The 27,926-nt window shown below is 44.6% G+C and overlaps 1 protein-coding gene across 1 annotated transcript in view; it reads right to left on the bottom strand.

Moving 5' to 3' along the window:
- ksr2 (kinase suppressor of ras 2) overlaps positions 1–27,926 on the bottom strand; it is a 101,437-nt gene that overhangs the window by 34,573 nt on the left and 38,938 nt on the right. Inside the window, exons 6-7 of the mRNA XM_033972420.2 lie at positions 19,942–20,114; positions 1,221–1,290 (exon numbers count right to left, since the gene is read on the bottom strand). Coding sequence (XP_033828311.1) covers positions 1,221–1,290; positions 19,942–20,114 — 243 coding nt within the window. The remainder of the gene's footprint in view (positions 1–1,220; positions 1,291–19,941; positions 20,115–27,926) is intronic.

A 27,926-nucleotide genomic window follows, 5' to 3' on the forward strand; every position in this document is an offset into this window, starting at 1 on the left:
AGAAGCAGATCTGTGCATTGACAGGCTGCTCCTTTGGTCTTTTGTGGTCCTAGTTACTCTGTTTCTCACACTAATCTATGTTCAAACTAAACACAACTTCAGGTCTGTTTTTGACGAGAGAACAACATTAGAACATGGATTAAAGCTGCAAGAGTCGCTTTTGTGCCATAAAGAACCGTTAAATCTCCAAACTCCAAACTGCCAAATGGTGCCAAAGCCTCTCCCACCACCAGAACATTTGGTTAATCAATAATCATTAATCATTATAATCCAGGAGTGGCTCCACGTGAGGCTTTATCCGCCTTCGTCACGTTAACTTTACCGTGGAGAACCTCCGGTCTCATTAAGATGGTCACTAAACACGTGGTAATCTATGGGAACATCAGCAGATTTAAGATTTCACAGCCGTTTGGTCGTGGGAACTGTGAATCTTCACCACAGCTTCAGATCCAGATGAAGCTCATCGACGTTAGAGCAGAGACGATTTGGAGTTTATATTTGGAATTACGACCGTGAGAATCACAGCAACCAAAGAGCCAATCAGGAACGAATACTTTTCTAATGTAAAGTGAACTGGAACAAGGAGGAGCTGGACGTGCCCACGATCAGTTCATCTGTGGAAACGGCGGTTAGCACGTTAGCACGTTAGCTACGTCCATTTATACAAACAGTACAGGTGATTTATGTGAACCATGAGCAGAAAATCACAATCATCAGAATAAAATCAAAAGTTCTGATGTTTTTCAGACACATCCTCTGTGTGAGGTGTTCCCATTCCTCACACAGTGGATGTGTCTGAAAAAACGAGTGAAGACGTTTGGTCGCTCGTCCAAGCAGCCAAACGTCTTCACTCCTACAACGATCAGTCCATTTGACGGATTTAAACTTCGTCTTTGGATCAGACCTGGACGTCTGAGGGACACAGACGTCGTCACAGTGAGATCTGCACAAGTGCCACGGAGACGTCTGACAATAATAAAGGTTCATTTAAATCTAATCACAGCTGTAAATGACACGGCGGCTGAGCACGATGAGGCGGCGCTCGCCATCTCGCAGACGTCGAGTTGCCGAGCACCCACACGCCGACATATCAGAGGTGCTATTGTTGAAGTTGGATGGGTTACATTAGGAGCGGAGCGAGGTGACAGATGCACAATGAGATGCTGTGAACGCCGCGCTTTTAACGGCTTATGTAATCAATCTGGAGGTGTAGAACTCACCTGTGTTTGATGGAGTTTCCCAGATCTCTTCGAGGAATTTGTGGGGACCAGCGAGGCACTGAGAGCGTATCTGAAAAGAGAAGAGCGAGTCAGAGGTAAATCACGACAAGACGTCCACTTAAAGATCCACGAGGGAACTTTCCCGGTGGGATGTGTCCATGGATTACAGGTTTTTCCCCTTTAAAACCTGCAACTCCCACCTGTTTTCCTTGAGATTCACTTTTGACGTTTAAATACAAAGAAGAAACAATAAATAAATCCACAATAAACATAAAAATATACATATAGTAACAATAATAATGCGTTTTACATATTAAACTTGCCTTTTTTCAACAGCCGTGAGTTTACAGACGTATCGTGACATTCCAGGCAAATAAACGACCATCTCCATGACACAAGAAAGTAGTGGACCTCACACAGGAAAAGTTACACAATACAGCTTTAAGTACTGAGGAAAAGGGAGTGAATTTGCAGCACAGATGTGGCATTTAAAGTCTTAATCAGCTGTTACTGTGAGTCACTGTCCACTCATCATGAAGACGATGTACGTTTAACACGGATGAACAGAAACGGCGTAAATACAAACAAATACGGAGAAATGCCGCCGTTACAGTAGGTTTTTCTCGGGGTAAACAGTTTAAAACGGTACAGAAATGTCAAGGTCCTGTTGGAAAAGCCTGCGCGGGGCCGATAAGACCACTTCTGTGTGTCATTGTGAGGAACTCTTACTTTAAAAGGCTTTTACAACAAAACATAATCTGCAGTCCATTACAGAGCAGCACCTCTTAATACCAGAGCGGCCCCTGTAAAGCAGCTGGACCCTATTGTCACCGGCGCTTTCCAAAGGCGGCGTATCTGAAAAGGCCCAGACCTGTGGGACGGTATTCATTATTATTATTTCAATTTCAAATCCCACCTGTAATATACAACCAATATAAACTCAACCAGCTTTGAAATGTGGCTGTGGGTTTGTGCGTTTGCAGGACTGAGTTTGAAGTTCTGACGTACGGCCCAAGGAAATAGAAACGATAAAAGCAGATTTAAACCACAAAAACTATTTCAAATCTATTTATCGCAGCTCATGGGTCACGTTCTAAAAATAATCTGCAATAAATGAAAATCTGTGAAGTATCGTCTTTATTTTTTACATTATTCTCTCTGTTTTTGTCTGTAAAACCCCTCACCACACACTTTATACACTTTTCTCACACAGGCGTTAACATTTTCTCACATTTCTCTCTCGTTTAAACTCTCTCAAAGTTCAAACCTTCGTAGGCGTCTTTGTCGGTGCAGAACGTTTCGTCGACATTGTGGGTTTTGTCGGGGAGAAAACAAATTGCAAACGTACAGCACTTCAGAGTCACACTGAGATCCAACGTTTATGTAAATTTGTCTGAACACATTCTGTACTGGACAGGAGACACGGCACGGAGGAGACTGATGGACAATGGTCTACAGTCCAACAGCCAATCAGGACGCACGACACAATGGTCTACAGTCCAACAGCCAATCAGGACGCACGACACAATGGTCTACAGTCCAACAGCCAATCAGGACGCACGACACAATGGTCTACAGTCCAACAGCCAATCAGGACGCACGACACAATGGTCTACAGTCCAACAGCCAATCAGGACGCACGACACAATGGTCTACAGTCCAACAGCCAATCAGGACGCACGACACAATGGTCTACAGTCCAACAGCCAATCAGGACGCACGACACAATGGTCTACAGTCCAACAGCCAATCAGGACGCACGACACAATGCACGCTCATACAAAAAAATCTGCAAAACTGCAAGACCACGAAAGGTGAACTGTGATAAACTGAGGCACAACTGTCACATAAACAACAGAAAAAACTCTAGTACTTAGTTTGTGTAATGAGTCACAGAAATGATTAATTCAAACTTTTACAGCTTAAATTTTATCGCGGAACAAAAAAATAACCACAAATTTCCCAGTTGTGCAAAGAAAAAGTAACATGATAAATACTGTCCCCCCAAAAAATATTGTTGCAGTTTCATAAAATGAACAATGACAATATCATCCTCATCATCATCATCACATCATCACCATCATCACCGTCATCACATCATCGTCATCATCATCATCATCATCACCACCATCATCATCACCATCACATCACCATCACCATCATCACCGTCATCACCATCATCATCATCATCATCACCATCACCATCATCACCATCATCATCATCATCATCACATCACCATCATCATCATCATCATCACATCACCATCATCATCATCATCATCATCATCATCACATCATCACTGTCAGTTGTTGTGTAATGTTTTGTTGTTGTGTAAAACTGTACGTGTTGTTTAATTGTGTGACTTGCAGCTCAGGTCGTGTAAAGACCTGGACGTGACATTTGGTGTAAACCGAGTTCCTGACGGCAGCGTCTCATAAAGATAAAATGATTGTGTTGTCTGTTGTGTGTTTTGTAAATTGTGTTGTTTGTTGTGTGTTTTATAAATTGTGTTGTTTGTTGTGTGTTTTATAAATTGTGTTGGTGTGTTTTATAAATTGTGTTGTCTGTCGTGTGTTTTATAAATTGTGTTGTCTGTTGTGTGTTTTATAAATTGTGTTGTCTGTTGTGTGTTTTATAAATTGTGTTGTCTGTTGTGTGGTTGTCTTGTTGTCGTTTTCCAGGAGCGACGTGTTTATTCATAGACAGAAAAACATATAGATTTTTGTGGTTAATGTTTCTAAAGTCGTCACAGTGAAGAGGTCGATCTGAGAAAAGCAGACGGTGGAATCACAGCGACGTAAACAAAAAACAACTCACAAACGCACAGCTGTCCTCAAGTGTTTGCATATTCTCTTAATCCTCGTAAACGTGTGAGAAGAACCACAGAACGTTCAGAGCGTCGAGTTTAAACACACAAAGTGTCAGGACGAACACTTTGATGATGTATTTACACAACACCTGCAATAAAGTGCATTTTGTTACGTCAGGCCTTGCCTAAGGGCACAACAACAGAAGAGAGTTTGTCGTCTTCTCCTTTTTCATAAAACCTCAGGTCTAAATGTTTAAATATCATAAAGTATTTGTTTGTTTGTTTATTATTTAATAAAGGGACAGTGCACATTAAGAACAGAGGCCTGAGGAACCAACGTTTGTGTTTAGGCTGTAACTGTAAAAACTACATTTCACCAGATACTGCAAAAAAGAGTATCAATACTAAGTACTGATACTGAGTATCAATACTAAGTACTGATACTGAGTATCAATACTAAGTACTGATACTGAGTACCTCACTCATGTGAGGATGTTTAAAATGTGTTTTAAATTTAAATGTCGACTGAATCATGTTAAAGGCGAACGACAGTTTTACCACGGCCTGAGCAGGAGGAACACTGCACCTGTAGGGGGCGCTGTGGACACACACACTGTGGACACACACACTGTGGACACACACACTGTGGACACACACACTGAGGACACACACACTGTGGACACACACACTGTGGACACACACACTGAGGACACACACACTGTGGACACACACACTGTGGACACACACACTGAGGACACACACACTGTGGACACACACACTGAGGACACACACACTGTGGACACACACACTGTGGACACACACACTGAGGACACACACACTGTGGACACACACACTGAGGACACACACACTGTGGACACACACACTGTGGACACACACACTGAGGACACACACACTGTGGACACACACACTGAGGACACACACACTGTGGACACACACACTGTGGACACACACACTGCTGACATCATTCTAGAAAAAACATCACAGTCTTAAGGCCACTGTGAGTTTGCAGTGATATGAGTGATCATCATGATTATAACACACACGACACACACACACACACACACACACACCCCCTCACGTCACACACACACACACACACTCTGAGCCCTGACTCTGAGCCCCTGGTCCCTCCACAGCGCCCCCTACAGGTGCAGTGTGTTCTGTTTTCTCTCTGTGCGTCACTGAGCCACAGACAGAGACAAAAGTCAATCCAGAGTCTAACGCCAAGACGTGTGTGTGTGTGTGTTAGAGGATGTGTTTTGTGTTGCAGGATGTGTTTTGTGTTAGAGGATGTGTGTTGTGTTGTGTTGCAGGATGTGTGTTGTGTTGTGTTGCAGGATGTGTGTTGTGTTGCAGGATGTGTGTTGTGTTGTGTTGCAGGATGTGTGTTGTGTTGTGTTGCAGGATGTGTGTTGTGTTGTAGGATGTGTGTTGTGTTGTGTTGCAGGATGTGTGTTGTGTTGTGTTGCAGGATGTGTGTTGTGTTGTGTTGCAGGATGTGTGTTGTGTTGTGTTGCAGGATGTGTGTTGTGTTGTGTTGCAGGATGTGTGTTGTGTTGTGTTAGAGGATGTGTGTTGTGTTGTGTTGTGTTGCAGGATGTGTGTTGTGTTGTGTTGTGTTGCAGGATGTGTGTTGTGTTGCAGGATGTGTGTTGTGTTGTGTTGCAGGATGTGTGTTGTGTTGTGTTAGAGGATGTGTGTTGTGTTGTGTTGCAGGATGTGTGTTGTGTTGTGTTGCAGGATGTGTGTTGTGTTGTGTTGCAGGATGTGTGTTGTGTTGTGTTGCAGGATGTGTGTTGTGTTGTGTTGGAGGATGTGTGTTGTGTTGTGCTGCAGGATGTGTGTTGTGTTGTGTTGTGTTGTGTTGCAGGATGTGTGTTGTGTTGTGTTGCAGGATGTGTGTTGTGTTGTGTTGCAGGATGTGTGTTGTGTTGTGTTGCAGGATGTGTGTTGTGTTGTGTTGGAGGATGTGTGTTGTGTTGTGTTGCAGGATGTGTGTTGTGTTGTGTTGTGTTGCAGGATGTGTGTTGTGTTGTGTTGGAGGATGTGTGTTGTGTTGTGTTGCAGGATGTGTGTTGTGTTGTGTTGTGTTGCAGGATGTGTGTTGTGTTGCAGGATGTGTGTTGTGTTGTGTTGTGTTGTGTTGTGTTGGAGGATGTGTGTTGTGTTGTGTTGCAGGATGTGTTTTATGTTGCAGGATGTGTGTTGTGTTGTGTTGCAGGATGTGTTTTATGTTGCAGGATGTGTGTTGTGTTGTGTTGTGTTGTGTTGCAGGATGTGTGTTGTGTTGAATTGGCTGGAGAAATACTGTTTGCACTTCAGGAGGATTGTGCCTTTTTGTATTACTCCACCGACAGGACGGAGGTGGTACTGCGCCTGGACACAGGACACTTTAAACGTTCTACTAGAGAGTTTTTCCTCATCATTGTGGTATCGGTATCGGTATTGAGTATCATGTCTATTCCAGTACATGAGTCAGACACTTTAATGTCGTCCATGTGTCACTCAACAGGACAAAGGTTAAAGGTCAGTGCCTTAAATATGGAAAAAGAAGTGTCCCCAACATCAAATTTAATTAAATAAACATTAAGCGAAGTAAAAACAAATAAAATAAATAAAGTCTGATTAATCTGCTCATCTGTACATCTTTGTAATAAAAGTTTAATAAAAGTTTAAACTGTACAGACTTTATGGACACTGTGGTTTGTACTTTTATGTGGAGAAATATAGAACTTAAGAACTTTTTACTCTTGAAGCATTTAGTGTTTTAATTTCAAATATTTCTCAAAAGATTCACATGAAACTAAATTAAAAACTTAAATTCTACAAATGGCTGCAGTTAAACAGAATCTGGAGAAAGTTAAAGGTCCACAGAGCTGACGCGTGACCTTTAACCTTTAGTGATACAAGACCATCATAATGAGGTCGTTTTATTCATGTAGAGTTAAAAACAGACGTCAATAAACCAATCAGAAGCCTCCAAAGACATGACATCATCCTCTTAGTGTAAGTCAGAGTAATGTTACTGTGTGGAAACGTCTAAAACATCATTATTCTGACATTTATCTAATTGACCTAAAACAGGAAAAGTTTCATCTGATTTCATGTCAGACTGTGAGGAAAAGCTTTATATAGTGTAAACGTCTGGTTTCGACTGTATTTCAAATCTTAATATTTCGCCTAAATTAAAGCTAAAATACAAAATGAACTCGGCCGGCTCTCGTCTCCAGTGATTCTCCGAGTCTTTGTGGATTATCCGAGTCCCTGGAGTCCGACGGCTCTCATCACAGTCTCTGACATTACGCCCGGTTCAATTATCTAAAGTCACAGGGTCGTCCACACGTCCCAGAGCCGCCGTCAAGAGAAAACGTCTCAAACGCAAAGTGTGAGATTCCCAAGTCAATATCGTCCCAAATGAGGATTTAACACGAGGACGCTTCTTTAAAGGGACAAGGACGCAGAGGGACGTTTAGATACGGAGAGTGTCTAATACCCAGAAGCCCCTGCACATGAGGCCGAGGTCAGGCCTTTAATGAGGTCCATGTGTCACTCAGTATGACAGAGGTTAAAGGTCAGGGCCTTAAATATGCACAGATTTAACACACATCCAGATCCAGGACATTCAAAGAGGCATCGATACTAGAATCTCACTGGAGCGAGTATCGATACTAAAACAGTCACAGAAATGAACCTTTAGAAAATCTGGAGCTGCGTTTTTCACAAATATAAGACACAGAATAGGCCACGCCCACTGACCACGAAGGAACTGACCTGGACAAACATCAGATTTGATTTAATGTTGAAAATCAGATTCTACTGTCCAAAGAAAAAGTGTTTTTTTATCATCACCGTCATCACAATCAGCTGAGCAGCTCTGGGTCTGGAGCAGGACGTTGACATTTAAGGACCGAGGACATTATGGAACTTTACACCTCCAGACGTTTATTCTCCTTTTTCAGCCATAAAAATCATGTTAGAGGAAATATCAGCCTGTACTTTTGTCTTTTTCACACAACTTCCTCTGTTTGACACATCCATCCTGATTTTCCTTTGATGCTGTGATTGGTCGTCTCCGAGGACGACGTAACAGAGACATGTTTAAAGAGCCTCATGTCTCTGCTTTGACATGCCGTTTGACTTTACGATAATGTTACGATAATGGAAAGTCCACAACCGCGAGTCCATCGGCGGCGAAAGCATCCGACACCACAGAGTTAAATAAAACACAACTGTCTGATCTGTAGGACCAGAGGACGAGCTCAAGACACGTCCTCATCTTGTCTAACGTTCTGAGGGTCATAAATACTGTATGTGTCAGTTTGTCCATAGTTTGTCCTGAGGTGTGAAATTATTAAATTACGTTAAACCAGACACGTGTTCAGTTCTGTCTGTGCTTCAGCTGAATAAATATAAATGTGTTATGTGGAAAATACGGTCAAATTAAATATCTCTGAATGTCTCTGTGGACGTGGATCTTGGACTGTGGACGTGGATCTTGGACTGTGGACGTGGAGGACGATGGTGATGTAATAGACGATGCAGGACGCTGTTTCTTGATGCTCTTTATGTTTGAGTTTGGTTCTTGTTCTGATGTAAAGTTGAGTCGTTTAAATCATATTGTACGTCGCTCTACACTGCCCCCTTCTGGACGTATTACTCCCCGACCGTGATGTTTGTCTCAGCTCGATTGAACACTTTGCTGCACCAAGAACTTTAATGTAGTTTTATTTGCAGCTGAATAAGTCAGAAAATGAAATAAAAGTCACAAACATAAGGTTCAGTCGCTTCAGTCCCGACGTGAGACACTTTTGTGCTTCTTTTTAAAACATAAACGTCACTGTTTTGTCTTTGTCCTCGTCTGTTTTTAAAAATGAACCATGAGTCTGGAATAAAGATGAACTGAATCGGTATCGAGTATCGAGTATCGAGTCCTTCGTACATGAGGCCGAGGTCAGGCCTTTAATGAGGTCCATGTGTCACTCGATATGACAGAGGTTAAAGGTCAGAGCCTTAAATATGCACAGATTTAACACACACTCAGGTCCAGGACGTTTAATGAAACTATCGTCTGATTTATTTCCTCTGGTTTTTTCCTTTAGAATAAAAAGTTGTTTTGACAGAAGATGTAAATATAAAGAGTTTTTGTAGATGCAGTAAAGGCACAATAAGCTGCTTTTTGTTTGTTTTTACATAATCAGAGCATCATTGTGTCATTTGCAGACGTCTCACTGTCGACTTAAGTTTCATTTATTTTCAGTTTTATTTCTGATTATTTCTGAGTCTTGTCCCTGTTTGTCAAATTCTAGATACTTTTGTTTTTCGTGAACATGGAGGAAATAAGTGAGCGGAGCTTGTCCCGGGGCTACGGCTCATTCTGAAGAAACAACGTGAGAGAATTTTAACAAACTCACACATTTAGAGAAAAAAACAAGGTCCCAAGGTCCAAGAACTGAAACCATGTGTGTGTGAAGTGTGTGTGTGTGTGTGTGAAGTGTGTGTGTTACTCTGAGGTGAAGGAAAAGGACGGGGAAGGAGCGTCCTGTGTGTGTGTGTGTGGGGGGGTGTGTGTGTGTTTGTGTGTTGGGGCGTGTTTGTGTGTGTGTGTGTGTGTTTGTTTGTATACGTGTGTTTGTGTATGTGTTTGTGTGGGGGTGTGTTTGGGTGTGTATGTGTGTGTCCGTGTGTTTGTGTGTGTGACAGATGAGCTCGTGGCGGCTGAGATCCCCCCGGCGCCAGACGACGGCGTCCTCCTCCATCTTGTGTGATTGGCCTCCTCCTAATGAAGCCCCCGCTCGTCCCCTTTAGAGAGATCATGTGACACACACCACACACACACACACACACCACACACACACACACCGCACACACACACCACACGGTCACACACACCGCGCAGGTGACATGGACGGAATTTAGCATTTTAAACAGTTGTCCCTCAATATATCACATTTTTTTAACACTATATGAGCGTGCATTGTGTTGTGCGTCCTGATTGGCTGTTGGACTGTAGACCATTGTGTCGTGCGTCCTGATTGGCTGTTGGACTGTAGACCATTGTGTCGTGCGTCCTGATTGGCTGTTGGACTGTAGACCATTGTGTCGTGCGTCCTGATTGGCTGTTGGACTGTAGACCATTGTGTCGTGCGTCCTGATTGGCTGTTGGACTGTAGACCATTGTGTCGTGCGTCCTGATTGGCTGTTGGACTGTAGACCATTGTGTCGTGCGTCCTGATTGGCTGTTGGACTGTAGACCATTGTCCATCAGTCTCCTCCGTGCCGTGTCTTCTGTCCAGTACAGAATGTGTTCAGACAAATTTACATAAACGTTGGATCTCAGTGTGACTCTGAAGTGCTGTACGTTTGCAATTTGTTTTCTCCCCGACAAAACCCACAATGTCGATGAAACGTTCTGCACCGACAAAGACGCCTACGAAGGTTTGAACTTTGAGAGAGTTTAAACGAGAGAGAAATGTGAGAAAATGTTAACGCCTGTGTGAGAAAAGTGTATAAAGTGTGTGGTGAGGGGTTTGACAGACAAAAACAGAGAGAATAATGTACAAAATAAAGATGATACTTGACGGATTTCACTTATTGTGGATTATTTTTAGAACATGACCCTGAGATAAACCAGGACCAGTGTAAATAGACTTTTGTTTAAATTGGGGGGAAATACGCTCAGTTTCCTATTTCCAGTTTATTTTCTCAAAAATCAGACACTAAACGAAAACTAGAATCGAAACTAGAATCTCATTTGAGCAGAAATCGATACTAAAAAAGTCACATTTCACATTCACAGAAATTAATTAAACCAGGTCTAAACCAGGTCTAAACCAGGTCTAAACCAGGACTAAACCAGGACTAAACCAGGTCTAAACCAGGACTAAACCAGGACTAAACCAGGACTAAACCAGGACTAAACCAGGACTAAACCAGGTCTAAACCAGGTCTAAACCAGGACTAAACCAGGACTAAACCAGGTCTAAACCAGGACTAAACCAGGTCTAAACCAGGTCTAAACCAGGACTAAACCAGGACTAAACCAGGTCTAAACCAGGACTAAACCAGGACTAAACCAGGTCTAAACCAGGACTAAACCAGGTCTAAACCAGGTCTAAATCAGGTCTAAACCAGGACTAAACCAGGTCTAAACCAGGACTAAACCAGGACTAAACCAAGACTAAACCAGGACTAAACCAGGTCTAAACCAGGACTAAACCAAGACTAAACCAGGACTAAACCAGGTCTAAACCAGGACTAAACCAGGACTAAACCACCTTTTTTGTTTGTTTGTTTGTTTTGTATCATTGTGTAATCTGACTCAGTATCGAGTGAATTCCTCAGCATCAAAAATCAAGTTTAAATTTTCACATGGAGCAGAACCACAGACCACCAGAAAAAACAGTTTAATCAGCCGTCCTCGCCCCTATCGTCCTCGCCCCTGTCGTCCTCGCCTCTATCGTCCTCGCCCCTATCGTCCTCGCCTCTATCGTCCTCGCCTCTATCGTCCTCGCCCCTATCGTCCTCGCCCCTATCGTCCTCGCCTCTGTCGTCCTCGCCCCTATCGTCCTCGCCTCTATCGTCCTCGCCTCTGTCGTCCTCGCCCCTATCGTCCTCGCCTCTATCGTCCTCGCCCCTATCGTCCTCGCCCCTATCGTCCTCGCCTCTGTCGTCCTCGCCCCTATCGTCCTCGCCCCTATCGTCCTATCGTCTTTGCCCCTATCGTCCTCGTCTCTATCGTCCTATCGTCTTCGCCCCTATCGTCCTCGCCTCTATCGTCCTCGTCTCTATCGTCCTATCGTCTTCGCCCCTATCGTCCTCGCCTCTATCGTCCTCGTCTCTATCGTCCTATCGTCTTCGCCCCTATCGTCCTCGCCTCTATCGTCCTCGTCTCGCTGAAGTCTCCCGTGTCCCTCAGAGCGGAGACAAACACAGAAGACACAGACACTGAAGCTCTGGGACTTTAGTAAATCCACAAATGATCCGTCTCATTACGACTAAATAAACCCAAGCTGCTTCATGAGCTGTTTGACTGGAGCGATGCATCCTGGGAAAACGCGAGGGCGACGCCGATGGAAAGACGACGGATCCAACATGAACGTCAGAGCGAAAGTCACATGGTCATCCACTCAGAGTCACATGACCAAACCTCCACTGAACACGGCGCCAACGATACAGATTCTGTCTATAAAGCCGCTCAGTTAAAGCTACAGTGTGGAACTTTTTGGTGGTCAGAGTCAGGTTTATGGAGAGGCAAGCCCACTCACAGTCAGGACATATGTTTGTTTATGTTTCTCTTTGTTTTTCAGCAAACACAAACGACACTTTTATTTAAGTCGTTGGTCTGGTCCTTTTTAAACCAGTCTGTCGGTTTAAAAAGTACACACTGTGGCTTTAATTGGTGTAAAGCCCTAGTCCGACCTTTGATGTTTCACTGTTGTTTTCCTGCGCTCGCCGTGGTTACGAGTCGTCCTACTTTCCGCAGAACAAACATAGTAACCATTGACCCATCAACCTCCTTATCGACTCCTCAGGTTTCATTAGAGGAAAACGAGCTCCTGGTCCAGACGACTCAAGTCTCACATTTATTTATCACGTGCAGCTAAAGCAAAACAGATTTAGAAAAAACTGGTGAAAAACAAAGAGAACAATCCCAAAAAACACTAAAACTGACACAACCAGGCTCAGTCAGATCTTTGTAAAGGCGAGCACAGTGTGAATATGTGTTTTTTTATATTTATTTTTGACTGTGACTCTTAGTGCGACTTTAACTTTTAAATAACCACCATTTCTCTGTCGCTCTTTAACCGGTGCAGTCTTTTGGCGAGTCTGAAGGGGGCGCTCTCTGTTGCAAAGAGGCGTGTGACGCTAAAACGGCGAATAGTTTTTACGTCTTTAAATGAAACACAGTGACGTCATCAAACTCAGATAAACACAGACTGAGTGTTTGAGGCAGACGCTCCATCAACACAGACTGAACCAAAACTATAAATAAAATCATTTAAACGTCGTCTGCGTCCGAGCGGCGCCGCGTTCGGACCAAAACCTCAGAGTTTACACAAACGTCCAACAACAAACTGATCGTCCAGGTCAAGTGCACCCAGAGACACTAAAGACCCAAGAACCACGGGTCACCACGGAGCTCCTGAAAAAGAACGCTCTGTGTACGAGATTTAGACGAGGGTCTGCCCACGGACTGTCTGGGACTAAGACTGGGACTAAACTGGGACTAAAACAGGACTAAACTGGGACTAAACCAGGACTAAACTGGGACATATCTTAACCTGCTAGCTGCTGCATTCCAAACAGGAAGTGATCACGGGCGCGCTAACGGCTCCATCACGAGAAACCTCCACTAGAAAAGTTCCACAGTGCATCTTTTCCGCTGCAGATTTCTCTGATGCTCAAATAATCCTGACTCATTGTGTAAACCAAACGATGAGATCCCGTCTAACATCGCCGATCAAATGACTTGTGTTGACGTACGGCGGCGATACCACGGCCTCAGAGCGGGACCGGATGTTTAGCCTGGCTGACCGGACTCGTCCCCGCGCGCACAAGCATCTCTGCGATTATGTGCTTCCAAAAATAAGAACCCAGGACCCTCGGGGCACTGGGGGAGCTGCACATCACAACATTTCTCTTCTGTACTTATTCACAAGTAAACACAATGACAAACACGGTGCAATGATGGGTCACTCTATTTATACCTCCCCAGAAGAGTCATCCAGTCTGATCACGGCAAAAACAGCATGTTCAAATATCAGAGCCGCTGCACACAGCGGTGTTGGCGTTTGGATAATTCGGTATGACGCAGACCGCCGTCTCTCAAACCTTTTACACCCAGTCCCACCTTTTTAAATATTAACGTTTGCAGTGAGAATCGCACAAAACTTTACAAAGACGAGCGGATCTGGAGTTTCCCCGATGTCGCTGTGATTAGAGAGACTTTTATCATCCCCGAAAAACAGCTTTTCACAAACACAGTCAAGAAATCAGACAGACGAGCGACGGAGCGGCGCGGACGGGGCGGTGCGGAAAGGGGCGGTGCGGAAAGGGGCGGTGCGGACGGGGCGGTGCGGACGGGGCGGTGCGGACGGGGCGGTGCGGACGGGGCGGTGCGGACGGGGCGGTGCGGACGGGGCGGTGCGGACGGGGCGTGTGGACAGGGCGGTGCGGACGGGGCGTGTGGACGGGGCGGTGCGGACGGGGCGGTGCGGACGGGGCGTGTGGACGGGGCGGGTGGACGGGGCGGTGCGGACGGGGCGTGCGGACAGGGCGGTGCGGACGGGGCGTGTGGACGGGGCGGTGCGGACGGGGCGTGTGGACAGGGCGGTGCCGACGGAGCAGAGCAGCAGAACACACTTGACTGACAGGAGGATTAACCAATCAGAGACCACCAAAACAAACATGGTGGTTTAACAGCAAAAAAACAAAAAAAACAACACAGGATGGAGAAACAGCACAAATTTCTGCAGAATCAACAATCAAAGCAATAAATGTATAAATCTGAGGTAAAAGAAGTGAGTTTAGAGCTGAATGTTCTGAGAGTAGAGTTTGTGTTTGTCCTCGTTCAGACGGAGGATTTTCACTCTGTGGTTCAATTCCAGACTTTTCTGGATTCAAACAGGATTTAGAAGGAACTGGAGGCTCAGGAAACTTAAATATATGGATCCCAGGTTCAGACTAACACTAAAAACACTAAAAACACTAAAAACACAAAAAACACTAAAAACTAGAAATAAAACAAATAATAAATAATAATAACAACAACAATGTATCAGATATTTGGACACTCAGACACTTCACACAGATTTATTCCTTCGCTCCACCCTGACGGAGGTGCAGCATCGACCTCCACCCGTCCTCACACACGCTCCACGTTTATACTGTGAGGGTGAAGTGTCTTGCCTAAGGACACAACAAAAGCGATATAACGCCCAAACTGCAATAAACTCCATCCAAACAACAGGTAGTTTATCAGAAGAATCAACTCTAGCAATGATTTGATAAAGTTTTTATAAAGTTTAGTCCAAATGTTGAGAATTCCATCTTTAATGTCACGTTTCTCATATGACGTAAGACGCTTTGACGCTTTGACAGTTTCTAATGGGATTTATAATCAACTCAATGTCGCCTTTTCTTGCGACAGGTATGTTCAGTTCTGATACGTGTGAGGATGAGCCAACTCCAGGATATATTTAAATGTTCCACAGACTCTTTAACAGCAGCCTGGCACAGAAACAGTAAAACCATAACGGCGAGATGATGACGCTGGAAGTCAGAGGTGAAATTTCAAAGACGGAAAAGCGGTTTGTTTCTGGCACGAAGCTCGGAGCAGAAAATTAAACTGTACGGCTCCTTCCTCCCCCAGAGTCATCCGCGGCAGACGGCTTATTTTGGGGTTTAGGAGGAGCGGGCGGGCCTCCAGTCCACGCTGTGATCCCCTCCGTGTCTAATAATGCGTTCTATACACGGGGATAAAAAAGGATTGTGTTCTTCCTCCCGACTCCATAAAGCTGCAGGTCGGAGACTGTGAGGCACCTCGGGGCGGACTGTTACCTGGGCCGCTCTACCTCGCCGGGCCCTTTTGTGCGCTCCGATACACACAGGAAAACACGGAGAGCTTATCTGAACTGCACCTGACTGCCCCCTTCAGTCTGGCACAGGGTAAAACTGGAGCTAAACGCCTGAGAAGATTTATTTTGTGTTTACTGCTGCGTTAGAACCAGCGGAAGATGGAGTTTTTATGTCTTTATTGCTCAAAAATGCATCAAAAAACATGAATTCTATCATGAGCGGAGGAGCCTCTCCACAGATCTGACCTGTAACTTCACCTTGTAGTGCCATTGTCTGTGTCTGTGTTTAATGCCATACTGTGGGAAGTTCCAGGTAAAGCAACAGCATCACCTCATTCGACTGAAATAAATGCAAATATATTGAAACGAGTCTGAAATATGTAGAAACAAGTGAAATAATAATCTGTCCTCAAATTAAAATGATTCTGGATTCACCTCGTGTAGAGTCGATGTTTTAATTTAATCCCTGGATAATCTGAAGCCACATGTCACTGCGACTTCTCAAAAAGTTAGATATAAAACGATTAATAATAATAAGAAAAAGTCAAATATTAAAGTGTTTTAACCAAAATATACAGAACCTCTGAGTTTGAGATGACGCCACACTGAGGAACAACACACTTTTATTGATTAAATTATCATCTCCAGAAAAATCCAAAAGGTAAATTCACAAATGTTGAACCCGATCATTTCTATTTGTGACAAAACCCCAGAACTCGCTGTGTTAAACCACAGACGATGTAAAGAACAGACTGAGTGAGACGTCTACATGAAGCTCATCGAGGCCGGAGCAGGTGTAGAGGCCCATCGTGAGTATCATAGCAACCAAAGAGCCAATCAGGAGCGAGGCTGTTGAAGGTCACGCCCCTTCCCGCCCACACCGCAGGCGCTGATTTGTCTGTTATTAATGTTCATGTCTTGATTTACAGACACAATCGTGAAATAAAAACCCAGGATCATCAGCTACAGAGACTCAGTGAATTGAACAAAGAGTCGCTGGAGCAGGAAGTGCGCCTATGATCACTTCCTGTTTGTAACGCGGCGGCTTACAGGTTAGCTCTGTCCATTTAAATAAACAGTGTATGGGACAAACTCTCAAACGCCGTCTGAAAACGCCGTGATGTCGTCTGAAAACGCCGTGACGTTGTCTGAAAACGCCGTGATGTCATCTGAAAACGCCGTGACGTCATCTGAAAACGCCGTGACGTTGTCTGAAAACGCCGTGACGTTGTCTGAAAACGCCGTGATGTCATCTGAAAACGCCGTGACGTCATCTGAAAACGCCGTGACGTTGTCTGAAAACGCCGTGACGTTGTCTGAAAACGCCGTGATGTCGTCTGAAAACGCCGTGACGTTGTCTGAAAACGCCGTGACGTTGTCTGAAAACGCCGTGATGTCGTCTGAAAACGCCGTGATGTCATCTGAAAACGCCGTGACGTTGTCTGAAAACACCGTGATGTCGTCTGAAAACGCCGTGACGTTGTCTGAAAACACCGTGATGTCGTCTGAAACGCGACGTCTTTCCACAAACGTGTCATTCTCGTGATGGATTAAACTACGTCGGAAAAGTCCCGCCTCCACCTGTTTGTTCAAATATATTTATGTGGCGTCTCGTACCCGGAGGTGGTTTATTCAGAGCCAGGCCTCGTCCGTAAACACGCGGCGGTTAAGCTCTGCCACTATTCACGGCGCTGAGTGAAAGACGTACATCACCTCCTCTCGACAGGCCTCCTCGGGCTTCGCTCGTTTCACGTTTCCCTGTTTCACTAATGGCTTCATCAGGTCCACACCTCGTACATCAGACGGTGCAGTAACACACTTCCTCCGCCCGTAACACACAGCTGACAGACGCAGACGCACAACCACGTTTAATGAAAATCTAGAGCGGCAGACGTCGTTGTTGGAGCGTTTTTTCACTCAAGGCCAGAGGAAGAACGAATGTTACGCTCAAGGTCTGCGCCCAACTTTATCATCTAATTCAGGAAAAAACATCAGAAATTTATAGTAAAACTTGAAGGATCTCACTGTGTAAAAGGAGAAAATCTGCAGCAGCGTTTGACAAAATAAAGCACAGTTCATAATTCAAAAGGTAAGTGGGCGGGGCTAGTCCAGTTTACCGGGAGTTTTGCACAGACACGATGACACGATGACACACACTGAAGAAAATATAGACAATACTGAAACTGAATCATCTCCAAAACGAGACTCAAAATGTGTAATATGGATAAAAACATGAACTGAAATAAAAAAAACACAGGTATAAATGAGGATTAGACTCTAGTTTGTTTCTATAATGAGTCATAAAAGTTATTTATTCAAACATCTTCTGCTCAAATCTCATCGTACAACAGAAAAATAGCCAAAAGTTCTCCGCGAGCACAAAGAAAAAGTCTAGTTCCGTTTCACAAACCCTGAACGTTGAGTCGGTGCAGTGATTATCGTGACAGTGCGGCGTTAAACTTTTATATCTCCATGGAAACAAACAGGTGGTCCAGGCGAAAGAACACGACAGATTTGTAGAAACGTTATGAATTAAAGCGTTTCAAGGCGATACCGAGCCGTAAAAACATCTGGAATAAATGCAACTTGGATATGCTTAATGCAACACTGTGGGATATTTATGGTAAAGCAGTAAAACATCAAGACAAGCAGAAGGTGGATTGAAGAAGGAATTTACAACAATTCAACTTCAACCCCAAATATTGTGCACATTTATCTGACTGAACGACACAAACCCCAACCCCCCAAAAAAAACAGAACACACGGAAAAGAAACAGGAAAATACGACCAAACGACCTCGTAATTAATCACAAACAGAAACTGCAGCGTGAACAAAGACCTAATCACACACACATTTATAATTCATCATAGCAACCAGAGAACCAATCAGAAGCGAGGCCGATAAAGGTCACGCCCCTTCCCACCCAGACCAATGTCAAACAACACTGTCAATCAAACCTGTCGCTAACGCTAACAGGAGCGACGTCGGGGACAGAAGGACCTGATTTGTCTGTTATTAATGTTCATATTTTGATTTACAGACACAATAGTGAAATTAAAGCCGCAAGCGGCATCGAACGGCCCTCGCGGGCCGTGCTTCGCACTCGGCCAACCCGGCACTCCCTGTGGGTGGCGCTGACGCGCCACTTGTCCCTTTTTTATTGCGGCTTTGGACTCCGTTTGGCACCAAACAAGTGAAAACACATCGGAAGTGCTGATGCACAAAATGGCAAAATTTGGGTTTTTACAGGCATCGCCATGGCAACACCGTGCAAAATACAAACTTGGCCCCCTGGACTTTTTTGACGGGGACAACCTGAAGAATCACTGTGCCAAATTTTATGTCCGTCGTTGACGGTAATATGTCGTTATAAGACTTTGAAATGTACGAAAATTTGGAAATTTTCCCATTAGGATAACATGGGCGCTTTCGCGCATCGCCATGGCAACCCAGTGAAAAATATGACATGGGTCTGATTGACTTTTTTGATCAGGATGACATGAAGAGTCATGGTGTCAAATTTCACATTATTCCATGAAACTAGTATTTTTCCCATGAATGGGAAAAATTGTGAGGTTTCCCATTAGGATAACATTGGCAGTTTGGCGCATCGCCATGGCAACACGGTACAAAAGACGACATAGGTCTGATTGACTTTATTGATTGGGATGACCCAATGGAATTTTGTGTCAAATTTGGTAACATTTGGGAAAACTAAATTTTCGGCCTTCCATACAAATTTATTAGATGTTCCGTAGGGGGCGCTATCGCGCCAATTTAGTTTCTATCACAATGAGTAACTTTAGGCCCAAAAGGTTTACAACTGATTCGAATTTGAGCCAAATCGGACTTTGCATGCGCAAACGGAAGCAATAGGCCCTACGCCCTGTAGGGGCTCGGGCCTAATAAAAACCCCAGGATCATGTAGAGGGTTAATACGAACATTTAAGACCAAAATGAGTCTGAAGCAGCAGAGACAGAGAGAGGACAGAGGGGGCGCTCTTTCAATGTAAAGTGAATTGGAGCCGGAAGTGCGCTAGCAGGTTAGCCGTGTCCATTTATATAAACAGTTTATGTCATGGATGTGATTAAAATGTGCACTGTGAACTGAATCCAGATTTTAAAACATCTTTTGCAAAACTGTGCAGCCCTACGTGACTGAAACATGACTGAAACATGACTGAAACATGACTGAAACATGACTGAAACATGACTGAAACATGACTGAAACATGACTGAAACATGACTGAAACGTGACTGAGACGTGACAAACATGGCTGAAACGTGAGTTTCCGGGCTGCCGGGCGACTTACTTGCAGAGGGGGTTTCGGCGTGCACAGGAGGGGTGGAGGGGATGAAGGAGGGGAAGAAGAAGGATCGCAGAGAGCGCTCGCTGTGGATGGGGGAGCGCTGCGTCGGCAGGTTCTCACAGCTGCCCACGCTGCTGTGGATCTTAAGGTTCAAGGGCTTGGTCTTCTTCTTGGCTCTGAAACAACAAAAGCAACAACGAATTCATGAAAAACTGAAAGTGTCATCACGGGGAGGAGTGTGCCGCCGTCAGCCGTTTGAAAAACACAAAGCTGTTTCCTGATCTGTGTGTAAAGTTGTTTCTTCATCACAAACCGGGTTCTTGATGAGGAAACGGCGTCAGAAAAAGACGCACAGCCACGAGTCCGTTTAGTGTCATACACGACTTTACACAAGCCACTACACAGTTTCACACATTACACACATTTTTACAGTTTTTCATTAGCCACTTGCCAATAGAACATAACTTTTTAGCATTTTAATTTTAAATGTTTTTGTCAAGGCCCAAATAAACGGCATCGTCTCACAGAGCGACACAAACTTTAACCAAAAGAGACAGAAAATCAAACAAAACCGTCTTTTTATTTCAGTTGTTGTTCAGTGTCTAAAATGGAAAAACCCGTTTACTCGTCAAAGTCACTTAACTCAAACGTCTTTTAACATATTTCAGATTGTTGTTTTTGTGGTTAAAAATCACAGTATTGTTTTCTGCCTCCACATCTGTGTCTGATTCAGCTTCAGTTATTCTGCTTTAGTTTAAGTTTCCTTTGTCTGAACAGGCAAGAAAATGATCTGGAGTTAGCCATGTGTGTTTCAGCCGTGTCCATTTATATAAACAGTCTATGCTAGCGGGTTAGCCGTGTCCATTTATATAAACACTTTATGGTCACAGCTCCATTGGAAATTTTCCTGAACATAAATCTGTAAAAGTTTGTGTCAAACACAGTTTTTTGGCTCATTCATAGATCAGTAAACAGATGTGTGATCGCTGTAATTATGGGATTGGCCGTCATGATACGGCGCGTGGAGCCGCACGGCGTCAGACCGGTCTGATTCAGACATAAGAGCCGCGCGCCGACAGACCGGTCTGATCTGATCCAGGCCTGAGAGCCGCACGATGAACAAATGAAGGGCATCAGTCACTGAATAAAACCACTACACTCAGGTTTAACAGGAGACTGACAGAGCTGTGGAAACTGAGGTCTGCACAATGGAACACTGGATTTGAGAGTGACTGACTGCAGGCGGCAAAAGAAATATTACTCAAAGTGTAATTTCAAATTCATGGACAAATCAAAAGATCTTTACACACTGTCAATCATTAGAACTTTAGTGATGGAAAGTCTGCGACACTCGGCCGTGAATCTAAGCGACGCAGGTCCAGGTTTCTCTGCTTTGACTCCAAAATGGCCGACTGTACGTGCATTTAACATGTAAAAATAAACATGGAGTTATAAAAACATGTATAAATGTATAAAATTAGTGTTATTTATGTTATCGATTAAATCCACACACAGACGTCACTGCACTGCCTGGAATGTTCACAGTTTGGAAAAACATTATGCATCTTTAACAGTCCATTTGTTATAAAAGTAACAACACCTTTCACAATATGCACTTTAAAAGCACACAGCACTTTGAACATTATTTGCACTTTAAAAAAGACAATTGCACAAAAGAATTTTAAAATGTTTATTTATCTGCTCTGTTCTTTTGCCTGGATTTAGATCTGGAGGCACAGTGGCATTTTAACTGAAGCTGGAGGAAAAAGAAGGAAAATTTAAAGCTAACTGCTAATAATTATTTAAATTGGACACGTGCAATATCAGTGCAATGTTTAAGAATGTGTTTAAGTGTTTGTGTTTTTACATAAAAATGTTTTTATCCCGTTAATGTGACGATATAAAACGACACACCGGGTTCTGCTGCTCAAACCTCCATTAAACTTTGATAAATGAATAAAAAATAAATAAAAACTGTGGACCACACGCTGCTGTCGTCCTCACATCCTACCACTAAAGGCCTACGTTACAATCTCCATGGAAACAAGTGAAGTTACAGACGAGGTTCGTGAAGAGGCAAGCGCGCTCATCGTTATAAAAACACCTGGACGTGGTCAAATGTAATGTTCCACACTGGGACTTAAACACAAATAACATCAAATACCATCTCCATGGAGACGAAGACGTGGCAAACTCCACAACACTAGAAAAGTTACACAGTGCAACTTTAGCTCCCAGCTGTGAATAGTCTATTATAGCCTCTCTGGAATAAGTAGAATTTATGAGTTTAATCTCTTTTTTCAACATGGATTCATTATTGTTTGGTGCTTATATTAGTTCCACGTGAAAATAAACCCGTTTGTGTTCTCCAAATGAAACAAAAACATCCAAATAAAACTTCACCGTGATGAGGCGACGTTTCCCCGACTTTACCACAGAGACTCTTTGGTGGGACCGAGGTCTGACGCTCAAAGCAAAGTCATTTAAAGTTGAATTCCTCAGAGACTCTTTGGCCCTATGTCAGCGTCTTATTCCCGTCCCAGACACACCAATTAAACGATTCACACACACGCCGCCTCCTGCACTGAAGCACCGTCCCACAGGTTAGCGTACAGGCAGCTTTCCACGCTCATTCAGATTAGCCCACTTTATGCCATTTGAATCTAAATAGAAGCCTTCAGAATTCACCTTTATCGCGCTCTCCGACTAAAGTGAACGCAGAGGGAGAAGGCAGGAATCCCATGTTTGGATTTGTACACTCAAGCGGCCCGGTAAATGGACTGTCAACTGCGGTTAGAGCTTTTCAGACGCTCAGGAATGAAGTTTAAACGAGATTTTTTTCAGGTAGAGAAAAAGCGCGTTTGCCGTGGATTCGGTGAAGGTATGAATAGACGCGGCAGCCTTGATCGTGGCGATGACTCCACACGATGACGGTCCCTTGCAGATGTAAATCACTCGGCGCTTGTCACTTTTCAGTCTGACTTCACATCGGATCCCCCTGGGTTTTCCATAATGAACGAACCAAAACAGGATCAGCGCACACTTCCACGGGGGTGACTCTCTCTTGGCTTATTGTTCGGAGTAAATTATCTGTCAATTTAAACACTTTAAGCAATGACCCAGTTTAACGAAAAGCAAAAGTTCATTCAACCCCGGTGAGACAAACAAGACGATTCTAAAAACATCTGACTCTTATGTGAAGGAGCTGTGCCCATTTTCATGAGGTAAAGTGCTGCCTTTGTGTAAATATAAATCAGTTTTATCAATGACAAACACCAAAGTACTGCTAGTGCGCTGTTAGCATGCTAATCGTGGTGCGATGCCTAAACGTGAAACGTGCTCATAAACTCACTGCGTGGAATAATTATGATGCTAGAAATGTTACGAAAGTTCGGACCACTGCAAAAAGTTTGAAGTGAACTCGCTCGGGTATATTTGAACTTTTTTAAGACGATCAGAAGAAGAACCAGCACTTTTAAATTCAAAAGTCATAAAGCGATTATCATAATGCGTTAGTCTCATGTAGGACGTTTCATGACGCGAAAGGACCATTTAAATTTCATGCATTATTCATTCTAACTCGTGCGTAGTAAAGTTCTTCTAGCACCAGCTGCCCCGGGGCTGAACAGCAGAAGCGCGGCTGCCGGTCGTCAAACCCCGCGGCCGTCATCCCTCGTTCACTTATCGCATTCACACATTCACGGCTCTCGGCACAAACCCGGAGCAGCCTGTGACTGATCTGATGCATATATATCATTATGAGTCCACCTGCTCCCTTCACGCTCACAGAGGGTCTTATTACAGAGCGCCTTCAAGTTTAGGCTCATGTCCGACGTGGCGGCGCCGGTCCCTCCATACGCCGTCTATATTTGAGCTAATTAGATGAACATTGCACAGCTCCTTCTTACCCACCAGCCCAAAACACTCCAATCCCTAATTAAGACGGTCTCCTCGAGAACAAAATGGATTCCTTCAGTATCCGTTCACTTTTGGAGCAGAAATATGCAGCGGCGTCTGTCTGCCGAGGCCGATCCGAGGGAAGCGTGCCCTGTTGCTTTTTATGCAAATGGACCAGAGGAATAATATCTGTGGCAGCCACCGTTCGTTGGCGCGTTAATAAAATTGGTGGAGAATGAAACAGAGGTGGCTTGAATAATGATTACAACAGAGAGTTACCGAGAGCCTTTGGGCTGCTGCTTTTATCAAAGGAACTTCACTTCTTTCCTTTTAAAAGTTAACTGCTTTAAGATGACTCCAAGAAGCCACATTTGCCAAACATAATCTTTTTATTAAGCTATAACTTTTAAATCAAATAAATGTAGGGATGAAATGTTGAAGTTTATTTGCCGTTTTCAGTCATGGGCCGTGGTTTGTACGACTCTCCACAAACTCGTCTGACTCGATAATTAAAACGTTTGGCACAATGATGCTAATTAGCCTTAAACGGCATTTTACGTCTGTCCAATTTCCAAATGGACCAACAACCTGCTCCTCTTTGCATCCACTTGTCCAAAGATTAAATGTAAAAGTTTAGAACGAGTCATATATTTACAGTGTGTGGCCTCCAGCGCCCCCTACAGGCCTATGTGTGTTGGCACGTTCTATATCCAAACTTTGAAACCGCAGACCTGTCCTGACAGGTGTGTGCTCCTCTCAAGCTGCCGTCTGATTGGCTCCTGGGCCCCGCGTCTGATTGGCTCCTGGGCCCCGCGTCTGATTGGCTCCTGGGCCCTGCGTCTGATTGGCTCCTGGGCCCTGCGTCTGATTGGCTCCTGGGCCCTGCGTCTGATTGGCTCCTGGGCCCTGCGTCTGATTGGCTCCTGGGCCCTGCGTCTGATTGGCTCCTGGGCCCTGCGTCTGATTGGCTCCTGGGCCCTGCGTCTGATTGGTGCGACGTCCCAGAGCCTCTCCTGGGTTTCCACCTGCGGCAGCCACGCCTTAAAAGGCCCCGCCCCCTGACGCTCCGGCTGCTGGATTTCTGAGCCTCACGTTTCTTGTGACGTGTGAAACTTTAAATCCTGTTAAATCATAAATCCTCTAGGACTTTGAGTTAGTTTTGTTTTGATGTTTTGTGTTTTACTTCGCTGCAGTTTTTAACTCATTGAGGCTTCGTTTGTTTTTTTGTTTGCTGTGATTCTAAGTTTACGTCTCATTTACCTCATGATTATTTACCTTTTTACAAACGGGTCGTGTTACTTCCTCTGCCCTGGGAACGTTTCATAACATCAATCTGACCCAAACCCTTTTTAATTTGATATTTTTATAAGATATGAAATGACAAACCTGCAAACATTTGAGTTTGTGATGTCACTTCCTGCTCGTTTCATGGACGTTTCATCGTTTGGAACTTAACAACGACGTCCCAATCGAATTCTCCTCGCCTTCGTTTTATGGTGAGCATGTTTAAAGGTCCAACGCGTAACTTTTCAGGGGCCTTCCATCCTGCTTGCCTGAAGGAGATGCTGTTGCTTTGCCAGGAAAGTTCCACCGTATGGCATTTAACATTTAACTGTCATTTATTTAATCAGTTAAAAAAACATGAGCTCTCCACAGATCTGACTGGGTTTGTCACCTGCTTGTCTCCATGGAGATACGTCTGTTTTAAATACATCTCCTCCAGGCAAAGGTATGGCAGATCCTCCACCCCGAAAAGTTACACGTTGGACCTTTAACCAAACTCACCATAAAACCACTGAGACTTCGACTGTTTGTGATAAAAACTGGAACGTTCCAAAGAAAAGACGACTCCACGAAACGAGCAGGAAGTTCCGTCGTGCATTTTTGTCATTCTATTTCTAAAAACAAAACGACACAAAGAGCTGAAGCTGACTCTGCGGGGAAGTCACCTGAGCCGCGTCACACTCTGTCCAAACGCCATTACCACCTCGACATCGAAGAAACTCACATCAGCGGATCACAGCAGAGACTCGATCCGCCGCCGCCGCCGCTGACGTCACTTTTAAATATAAACCCCTGTTTTCTAACGCACGTGTTTGAAGACGCGCAGAGGCCCCTACCTGTGTCACTGACGCCGCCGCGGCCTGTCAACTGAAGCGCCGAGGTAACGTCAATGCCTCGGAACCTGCTGAGATGTTTGGCCGTTAATAACACGGGGTTTAAAAAGCTACAGTCGGCCATTTGCCTTCCCTGTTAGCTCCTCTTGAGCTGTCACCGCGTCTCACTGGGACACGAGTGGGTGTCAGGGGCTGTCTCTGGGGCCGGAGGAGGCGCAGATCTCACAGCGAGGGACAGATCGAGTGTGTGTGTGTGTGCGTGTGTGTGTGTGTGGGTGTGTGCGTGTGTGTGTGTGTGTGAACGGGATTGAAAAGTGAACAAGAGACAGGAGCGAGGCACCCGGGGCTGAAATGAAAGCAGGAGAGACAAAATGAGACCGAAAATGAGAAAGACGAGGTGAGCAGGAAGGGAGATGTGTGACTGACAGGGGCAGACAGACAGGGGCAGACAGACAGGTGAAGACACAGGTGCAGACAGGTGCAGACAGACAGGTGCAGACAGACAGGTGCAGACAGACAGGTGCAGACAGACAGGCGCAGGCAGACAGGTGCAGACAGACAGGTGCAGACAGGTGAAGACAGGTGCAGGACTCTGGAGAGCCCGACAGGTTCAAATGGGGTTTTCTGACACACTGTTTTGTTCTGGTGAGTCGTTTATTGTCGTGTTTAAGGAGCTGTTCCTGCACTGCCCCCTTCAGGCTGAATCAGGATCAGGCTGTGACTGTGATTATTTTTGTAGTGGACAGTTTAGAAATATGAATCTGTCCACACAGACTCTGTATAATGTGAATTGGATATCGGTGCTGATACTAGATCAGATATCGGTTTCCAAATATCGGTGTTGTTGTGTTTGTTTGTTGTGTTTAAAGCTGTAGGTCTGGGGCGTCAGACTCAAACTCACAGAGGGTCAAAATTAAAAACTGACTAAGTCTCGGGCCAAACTAAATATTTATTGAAAAATTTCACCATCTGCATGTTTTTCAGAAGAGGTGGATTAAATCTGAGTGACAGGAGCAGACGCTAGTGAGTCTCAACAGAAGTGACAAGGGCCGACGCAACATCTGCAAAGCATTCTGGGAGAGGTAGTATTAGCGGCGTGTGCGTTACACTGGCGCGGCGGCCGGTGGGACACGTCTAACACGTTTGACGCTGAGTCTGACGTGCTGAGCTGAACACTTGCATCTTTAATGTTATAATACACAATATTTTCATTTGCACATTGTGAGTATTTCATTTTTAATCAGTCTAAGCCCCAGCCCCTCACACTACACTCCAAATATATAAATAAACCACTTCACAGGGGCAGGGTGGGTGAAGTGTGTTGCTCAGAGACACAGAGGCAGCACACACTGACGTTGTGTAACAGTATCTCATTAGTTTTGTGTCAAAGGGCAAATGTTCGTGACTCATTCCAGGTTTAATATCTGTATCACGGGTCAGTCTCTGCTTCTTCTTCGTATAATCCAGTTGGTGCGTTTATAAAACCCAGAGTTTGGTCCCTACACACGTTTATTATCGTCCTGTGATTAAATCAAACCAACAAATTGCCAGGTTTCCCTTTCATGGGTCTCTCTGGTAAATTACACAGCAACAACATGAGAAGAAACCCACTTAATCCTAATGTGACAGACATTCTGCCCTGAGCCTCTTTAACAAAGCTCTACAACTCCGAGGAGGAGAGTAAAAACAAGCCCCTGATGAGACACGCTGATATAGATAGATGGAGAGCGTCGCCATGGAGACGGTGGAAAGCATCGTCGCCTCGCAGATACAAGAGGTTTAATGTTGGCGTGTTTCTGTGCAGCTCCTGATAACTCTGCTTTGGTCATGTTTTTATGTGTTAGATACAAGACGACGTCCAGCACCAGTTCAAGTCTGAGTGTGTGAGCTGTCAGACTCAGAGACGTCGGGCTCGGAGACGTCGGGCTCGGAGACGTCGGGCTCGGAGACGTCGGGCTCGGAGACGTCGGGCTC

Source organism: Periophthalmus magnuspinnatus, chromosome 9, assembly GCF_009829125.3.
Source record: "Periophthalmus magnuspinnatus isolate fPerMag1 chromosome 9, fPerMag1.2.pri, whole genome shotgun sequence".
NCBI lineage: Eukaryota > Metazoa > Chordata > Actinopteri > Gobiiformes > Gobiidae > Periophthalmus > Periophthalmus magnuspinnatus.